This window comes from Piliocolobus tephrosceles, chromosome 13 (genome assembly GCF_002776525.5).
Source record: "Piliocolobus tephrosceles isolate RC106 chromosome 13, ASM277652v3, whole genome shotgun sequence".
Classification (NCBI taxonomy): domain Eukaryota; kingdom Metazoa; phylum Chordata; class Mammalia; order Primates; family Cercopithecidae; genus Piliocolobus; species Piliocolobus tephrosceles.
The window spans coordinates 15,289,691-15,298,089 of NC_045446.1; the positions used below are offsets into that span (position 1 = coordinate 15,289,691).

Sequence of the window (8,399 nt, forward strand, 5' to 3'; positions counted from 1 at the left end):
TATAAAAAAGAATTATGATAACCAATATTGTATACCACTCTACAGTTTGTGGAGTACATACAGTATAGTGTCTCATTTGATTCTAAGTCTTGTAAGAGAAGTCTTAGCTATATAGTTCCAATTCTACATAGGAATGAGTTGAGGACTACAGTTAAGTGACTTGCTTGCTGCTTCTCTTAGTAAGTGCAGAGCTGAGATTGACTATTTAATTCCAAATAAAGAAAAAACTATCAGTTGCCTGTTGTATGCTAAACACTGCTAGCGTGGTCATACAAAAGTTTCTCTTCTTAAGGAAATCTTGTAAGGGGAAGACATTCAAATATCCAGTGCATTCAAGTAACTGTGCAATATATTAAAAATATAATTGGGTAAGTATAGGCAGACTTAGGATAAAAAAGGAACATCCTTCACAGACTTGAGGAGACTGGGAGACAAGGTTAGGGAACTTTTCTTGGAATAACCCCTTAGGTGAGATCTGAAGGACAGACAAGTGGGAGGAAGCAGGGAACAATTTTTCCTGGCAGAAAGCAGCATGTGTACAGGTTCAGAGATGTGACCAAGGGATTTGTTCATTATTACTAGAGCAGACTATAAAAGGTACATTGACCAGAGAGGAAAAGAGAAATTAGTAAACGTGTGAGGTCTGAAGTGTCATGCAAAGGAAGTAGGTATTTCAGGACACTGGGAAATGTACTGAACAGTTTTATGCAGGAGGTTATAATCTGATAACTGCTTTAGAAACAACATTCAGCCATTACTGGTTACTGAGCCTAGATTGGCAGCTGTTTCATAATCCAGGAGAGAAGGGACGGTGGTCTGAATTAAGGCATTGAGAAGATAAAAATATGAGCTATTAAAGAGGGTTTACAAAAATTGCTGAAGTGGTTAAGGGCATAGACTCTGTAGCCAGACTCTCTGGGCTCAGATTTTTTTTTTTTTTTTTTTTTTCTTTTTAGAGACAGGGTCTCACTGTTTTGCCTAGGTTAGTCTCGAACTCCTGTGCTCAAGTGATCCTCCCACCTCAGCCTCCCAAAGTGCTGGGATTACAGGCGTGAGCCACCACACCCGGCCAGGGTTGTTTTGTTTTGTTTTTTGAGACAGGGTCTCACTCTGCAACCAGGCTGAAGCAGTGACACAATCATAGCTCACTGCAAACTCAACCTCCCAGGCTCTGGTGGTTATCCTACCTCAGCCTCCTGAGTAGCTGGGACTACAGGCATATACCACCCAGTCAGCTAATTGCTTGTATTTTTAATAGAAACAGGGTTTTGCCATATTGCCTAGGCTGGTCTCAAACTCCTGGGCTAAAGCAATCTGTCTGCCTTGGAGGCCGAGGCGGGTGGATCACCTTAGGTCAGGAGTTAAAGACCAGCCTGGCCAACATGGTGAAACCCCCTCTCTACTAAAAATACAAAAATTAGCCAGGCATGGTGGTGGACGGCTGTAATCCCAGCTACTCGGGAGGCTGAGGCAGGAGAATTGCTTGAACCCAGGAGGCAGAGGTTGCAGTGAGCTGAGATCGCTCCATTGCACTCCAGCCTGTGCCACAGAGTAGACTCTGTCTCAAAAACAAAACAAAACAAAACAAAAGGGCCGGGCGCGGTGGCTCAAGCCTGTAATCCCAGCACTTTGGGAGGCCGAGACGGGCGGATCACGAGGTCAGGAGATCGAGACCATCCTGGCTAACACGGTGAAACCCCGTCTCTACTAAAAACTACAAAAAAAAAAAAAACTAGCCGGGCGAGGTAGCGGCGCCTGTAGTCCCAGCTACTGGGAGGCTGAGGCAGGAGAATGGCGTGAACCCGGGAGGCGGAGCTTGCAGTGAGCTGAGATCCGGCCACAGCACTCCAGCCTGGGCCACAGAGCCAGACTCCGTCTCAAAAAAAAAAAAAAAAAAAAAAAACCAACAACCCTGATACTTAAATTAGATGTGATGGGTAAGGGAGGGGAAATTAAAAATGACTTCTGGTTTTTAAGCTCAGGCAACTGGGTAAATATGTTGTCTCACTTTGAAGTAGAAAATGAGAGAGGTTTTTGGGGTGGGGAATAAGTTCATTTTCTGGAAAAGTTGCATTCAAGGTGCTGGTGAGGCATATATGTAGACATGCCAGCTGTGGTATGTTCACTCCCTCAGGAAAGGGATCTAGGCAGAGGTATGGATCTGGGAATCATCAGCAAGCCTTTTGTAATTAAAGCCATGGAAGAAACGAAGTGAGATTATCTGGGAAGTGCCCATTAAATGAGAAGGGGGCTCAGAACAGACGGCTAGAGCACAGCAGATAGTCCACCTCCATAGCTCTTTCTGTTAGACCACAAGTTGCTTCTATAAAAGTGTTTGAAGTCTTGTGAGTCAATAAAATTAAATTTAGCAAGAATGATGATCCTCTATTTTGTGTCAGGCACTGAATATATCTCAGTGAGAAAGACAGATATGGTCCCTGTCCTCACAGAGTTACAGCCTAGTGAAGGAGATGGATAATTACAATACAGATAGCTAAGTGCTATGATAATAACTACAGAGTACCTCTGCCCAGGAACACCTAACTCAGACTTGTGGTGGGGTGAAGGAAGGCTTTTTTTTTTGAGTCAAGGTGTCACTGTGTTGCCCAGGCTAGTCTCAAAGTCCTGGACTCAAGCAATCTTCCTGCCTCAGCCTCCCTAGTAGTTGGGATTACAAGCATGTGGCACTGCACTCAGCCCCAGGAGGCTTTCTGAAGGAAGTGATGACAAAGGTAGATTTTGAGAATAAAGAAACAAGTTAGCGGGCTGGACACGGTGGTTCACAAGGCCTGTAATTCCAGCACTCTGGGAGGTCGAGGCAGGTGGATCACCTGAGGTCAGGAGTTCGAGACCAGCCTGACCAGCAAGGTGAAACCCCGTCTCTACTAAAAATACAAAAATTAGCCAGGTGTGGTGGCGTGTGCCTGTAATCCCAACTACTCGGGAGGCTGAGGCAGGAGAATTGCTTGAACCCGGGAGGCGGAGGTTGCAGTGAGCTGGTATTGCACCACTGCACTCCAGCCTGGGTGACCGAGTGAGAGTATCTTAAAAAAAACAAAGTTAGCTAGGCAAAAGGTAATGGCAGAAGCTTCCAGGCAGGCAGAAGAATCATTTTCTTTTACTTGAAGTCCCATGGAAGGAAGAGAAGAGAAGGGGCAGTACATTTGGGTAGTAATGTCTGTGCTTACCCCATGAACATGCCAGTCTACCTGAGATAACAAAAGTATTTGGGTTTCCCTTCAGGTGAGGCAGTTCCGGCTCACTGCTGCATCCTGTCAGCTTACAGCCCCTTCTTCACAGAGCGCCTGGAGCGGGAGAGGCCAGCTCAGGGTCGGAAGGTGGTGCTGGAGCTGGGCGGCCTGAAGATCAGCACACTTAGGAAGCTGGTGGACTTCCTGTATACCTCAGAAATGGAAGTATCTCAAGAAGAAGCCCAGGATGTGCTATCTGCTGCCCGTCAGCTCCGTGTGTCTGAGCTAGAATCCCTTCAGCTTGAGGGTGGAAAGTTGGTGAAGGCCCCACAGGGCCGAAGACTGAACCGGGAGTGCTTACAACCAACAAGTGCTGCACCAATCTCTGCCAGAGTGGTGACACCCAGCCACCACCCTCACACCCCAATGCCTGCTACTCGGACTCCTTGTCCTCTTGGGGCAATAAGTTTGGTGAAGGAAGAGGGGCCTCAGGAGAACAACCGACAGAATGCAGACAATTTGTCTGGCACTCTTCTGCTGAAGAGGAAGGCCAGAGCCTGCCCAACTCCACAAGAAAAAAGCTCTTCACCATCAAGCCATAGTCAAGGGCCTAGAGAGAACAAGAATGACACTGCCCTTCATCCTACAGTGCTCTCCTCACCCAGCTTGTACCCCTCTGTGGACAAACACCTGCTGCCCAGAAAGATCAGGCTCAGTCGCTCAAAGCCATCTCCTGATATCTGTACATCAAAGCCTTCCAGCATTTTAAGTGGATCTAGCTCAGTACCTGCAACCCCTGGCCGGCGTCTTTGGCGGCAGAGGAGTGTAAATAAAGAAGCCCCAGAGGACAAGCTAAAACCAGGGAGAGCTAGTCCTCTACAGACCACCCCAAGCCCATCTGGTCTGGGAAAGACAGGTGGGAGCAAGAAGCGGAGCCCTGAAGTCAGGGCACCTAACTCAGACTCTGCAGAGGAGGGGCAGGTTGGGAGAGTTAAACTTAGGAAGATTGTCAATGGAACTTGCTGGGAAGTGGTGCAAGAACCTCCCCTCAAAAACTCTCAAGATAGCCCCCAGATCCCAGATCCTGGAGACTTCCAAGAGCCTTCAGGAACTCAGCCATTCTCCAGTAATGAGCAGGAAATATCATCTAGTAGAATAGAACTGTGTCAGGACTCCCCCGTGTGCACTAGGCTACAAGACATTCTGGTCTCTGCTAGCCACTCCCCAGACCACCCAGTGGTGAAGTCAGAGTTTGGGTCCAGTCCAGAACTGGTAGAGAAGGAACCTATGTTGGCTATTGACTGCAGAGAGCCCTATGCATTTGACACAGCCTTGCTGGAGCAACCCTGTGAGGCTGAGGAGTACCGAATCACAAGTGCTGCTGCCACCAGTGAGCTGGAGGAGATCCTGGACTTCATGCTCTGTGGCTCAGACATTGAACCACCTATAGGGTCTCTGGAGAGTCCTGGGGCTGAGGGCTGCAGAACCCCTACCTACCATCTGACAGAAACAGGAAAGAACTGGATGGAAGGGGAAGAATGGTGTCTACCAGACATGGAACTCTGGCCCAGGGAGCTCACAGAATTGGAAAAGGAACCTGCTGGTGAGAACAAAGAGCCAGCGGAGCTCCTTAGCCCCCTTGTCATGCCCTCTGAGGTGAGTGGAGAAGTGCTTTCAGTAGAAGGCTCTTGGACACCAGACCTTGAAATTACCAGCTCCCAGCCACTGGATGGTCAGGAAGACAAACTTCTCCATGTCAGCTCCCTTGATACTCCCCAGAGGTCTTATGGGGACCTCTCACCTCCCTGCTCAAACTGGGTGGAGACTGGGCTGGAAGTCTCCCTGACTACAGATGAGTTATTATATCCTTCTCCCAAGGCAGGCAAGGAGGTATCTGGTCACTCTGAACTACTAGGCTCACTTCCTGCGAGCTCTGAAGAGGAAGAGATTGATGTGGTGGACTGGACAGCAGAGGGGAGGCTGGTACCCACTAGTGTTCCCTCCGTATGGCCTGACCCTTCCTCAGAGTCAGAAACAGAGGTAGATATACTAACATAGTGGAGGGGGGAGGGCAGGTGAGGGGCCCTGGGAGGGTGGGAAGTGTTAGCTAGCAAAAAGCTTACTGACAGAGAAGCTGGCACATGCCCTCTCCTCTTGGCACAAGAGGCAGGTGTACCCCTGGCTCTTCGTAGGTCCCTTCCTCCCCTCCCTGCCTCGGAAGCCAGGCAGAAGCCAAGAGTACCACACATAGAAAATTATGAATTTGAACCATCTTATTTCTTTGTAATCTATTTGCCAGTTAGTGACAACAAACTGTGTGCTCCCCAGTTCTAGTGGGTCACAGGTAACAGCCAAGGTCAGGTCTCTCAGGTCATAAGGCATCCAGTCACTAGTAATTTAGGAAAAGCTGGGAAAGAACACCTGTGGTGGTGTACTGTTTAAGAAAATGTTCCAGAGGAAGGTGTGAAACAGTGTTGGGTGGAATACTAAGTGGGTGGGAGTGATGGATGCTGTCCAGCACCTAACATGGGGCTTATTCACTGCCAGTATTAGGAAGTCTAGCTAAAACCTCTGCAGGGGACAAGAAGATGTACTTCCATCATTACTTCCAAAAAGTAAGTTGAAAAAGATAGTTGCTTTTTTTAAAAAATAAATTATTTACTTTGCTCCCATAATTTTTACAAGTATTTTTCATGTTTTACCAGAGACCCTAAAAGTTCCAGGTCAGGCCAGGTGTGGTGGCTCATCATGCCTGTTAACCCCAGCACTTTGGGAAGTCAACGCAGGTGTATCACTTGAGGTCAGGAGTTTTGAGACCAGCCTGGCCAACATGGTGAACCCTGCCTTTCCTAAAAATAAAATAAAATAGATATTAGCCAGGCATGGTGCTGTGCACCTGTGATCCCAACTACTCAGGAGACTGAGGCAGGAGAATCGCTTGAACCGGGGAGACAGAGGTTGCAGAGAGCACCACTATACTCCAGCGTGGGTGACGAAGTGAGACTCTGGCTCTTAAAAAAAAAATTTTTTTTTTTTTTTTTTTAAAGTTCCAGGTCATATGGCTATCTTGGGCTATGAAAAACACAAGGACTACCAACTCCACAAGGCTGGCTTTGTCCATCCCTTAAGATTAAGTTTTACTCTTATTACTCAAATACTTTATTTCAACTTTTATTAAACCAAATCCAGTAACTTTTGCAATGCCTTACTAGAGGGTTGCCTCACAACTGAACCTTCATTTCTGGCGGGGAAGAAACCATGGCTTCAGGCACATGACTGAAGTTTGGCCATGTTCCATCATTAATGTTCCAACATCACCAGGGACACAAAGCTGCAAAAATGAGAAAGGAAATAAGGTTAGATAAAGGATCCAGGCAATGATAAGGACTGAGGAAGACACGTTCCCCAACCCTTGAACTCACAAACCCTGGAGCTCAAGGATTGCATCCTTCCTCCAGATCTCACTCAACATAAGTGCAGAACATGCCAAAACACTGTATGAAGCACTAGGGACAAAGACAAGGTCAAAATCCTTGTAACCAAATGTGATGGTATTGTAGTGCAGTGTTAACACGGGACAGTAACAGAACACCCTAGAACCAAACAGAAGAGTGTAGGGATAAACATGAATGAAGTAACATGAAATAAACTTCCAAATGGAAAACTTGTCCATACCCCCAGGGCAACAGTCAACTACAGTCTTCCAAAGGACATAAATTGCACTTAGGGCACACTAGATAGAAAACAATATTGTGTCTTTTTTTTTTCTCTCAAATAGACGGAGTCTCCCTATGTTGGCCATTCACTCCTGCCTCGACCTCCCAGAATGCTGGGACTGCAGGTGTGAGCTACCCACGCCAGGTGGGTACTTGTAGCCACACCAAGATTAATCCCTTCTCTTCCTCAACAGCGCCCGCGCCCCCCACTTCCCATTTCAAACCTCAGCATGAGGACTTCTACCCAAATCTCCCTACGACAGGTACTTCTTCAACTCTTCCACCACCTCTTGAGGCTCAGGGAATTTGAGTTTGCGTGGGGGCCCCTTCTTAATCCCAGTCCAGAGCTCCGCACCTGCGAAAGAACAAAATGAAGCGAAGTTACAATACTTCGGAACCCACCGGCACGTCTCTGAAGTCATGAGACTGCCACGGTTTCTGAGAATAGCGCTTCCTCTCTTCGGAACCCACGTCCCTCTCCCCTCCGCCCCCCTCCCCCACACCCACGTCCCCACTTACTGCTGCCGTCCGGGCGCAGCAGCGTCACCTCGAAGCTGCCCCTCCGGGGCTTGGTCGGGTTCACCTTTACTGGAAGCTCTGGGACCTCCAGGCGCAGCGCCTGACTCAGGGCCGCAGCGTTGCGCCCATAGACGCGTCAGCTCGTACTAGGAAGAGAAGGGGAGGTTAGAGACCGGGGCCCCTGGCCCCGCCGCGCCACTGTTCCCTCTCCCCCGTTACTCTCCAGGCCCCTCACCAATGCTCGATAACAACGGTTGCCTCCTCCATTCCCTCCCCGCTGTCTGCCAGCTTCTCTCGCTTCTCGGCTGCGGCGACCATCGCGGCCTCAGCCTTCCGCTTCCTACCGCGGGGAGCCATGGCGCCTAGAGCCGGGCCGAGAATGCAGTGGGCCTGGTGGGTGGGGTGCAAAGACGCGACCACTGAGCGGGAAGTGGGCAGCGAAGACCGCAGCCCGGAAGCTACAGCGGAAACCTCTCCCCAAGGAACGGAAAGCGTGGTCCCCAGCGCCCACGTGGCCTGGAGGCGGACCTTGGGGCACAACCACTTTGCAAGCAGGGAGAGGGGAGGTGCGGGAAGCGCCAGACGGAACCACCCATCGCTTCCGGTCCACCCATCGCTTCCGGTCGATGAGACAGGGGACGCTGGGATGGTGAACACAGCAGGAAGGGGCGGAGACAAGGTAGGTCCTGTTGCAAGCCTCCCTTCACGCCGTCTTTTCTGTACCTTTGCGTCGCGCTACATCCTGTGTGCAACGATCCCCCGCCAAACTCTCCTCCCTGGCAACTGCGAACCAATCCCAAACTAAACCCACCACCTAACAACAGTGGCCCCTATTCTAGGCTTATGGAAACTAGCCTTCTGCAACTCTTGCCAATCCTGGGGATCAATGCCCGGCCTTTGGTAAAACCGAATAGGATGACCTTTGACGCCAAGAAGGGCAATTCCTCTGCAGTTGCCAGGCTTTTCTAATACA

General features: G+C 49.3%; 2 protein-coding genes across 2 annotated transcripts; one reads left to right on the top strand and one right to left on the bottom strand.

Annotated features, from left to right (window-relative positions):
- Positions 1–1,933: 1,933 nt before the first annotated feature.
- On the top strand, positions 1,934–5,450 carry BTBD18 (BTB domain containing 18). The gene is made up of 2 exons (XM_026449502.2): positions 1,934–1,937; positions 3,244–5,450. Exons 1-2 carry the CDS (start codon positions 1,934–1,936, stop codon positions 5,247–5,249), a joined length of 2,010 nt encoding a protein of 669 aa, XP_026305287.2. The 3' UTR covers positions 5,250–5,450.
- An 896-nt stretch (positions 5,451–6,346) lies between these two features.
- On the bottom strand, positions 6,347–8,013 carry SELENOH (selenoprotein H). The gene is made up of 4 exons (XM_023215562.1): positions 7,662–8,013; positions 7,427–7,572; positions 7,132–7,262; positions 6,347–6,522 (listed from the first exon to the last, which is right to left on the bottom strand). Exons 1-3 carry the CDS (start codon positions 7,781–7,783, stop codon positions 7,162–7,164), a joined length of 369 nt encoding a protein of 122 aa, XP_023071330.1. The 5' UTR covers positions 7,784–8,013; the 3' UTR covers positions 6,347–6,522; positions 7,132–7,161.
- Positions 8,014–8,399: the final 386 nt, after the last annotated feature.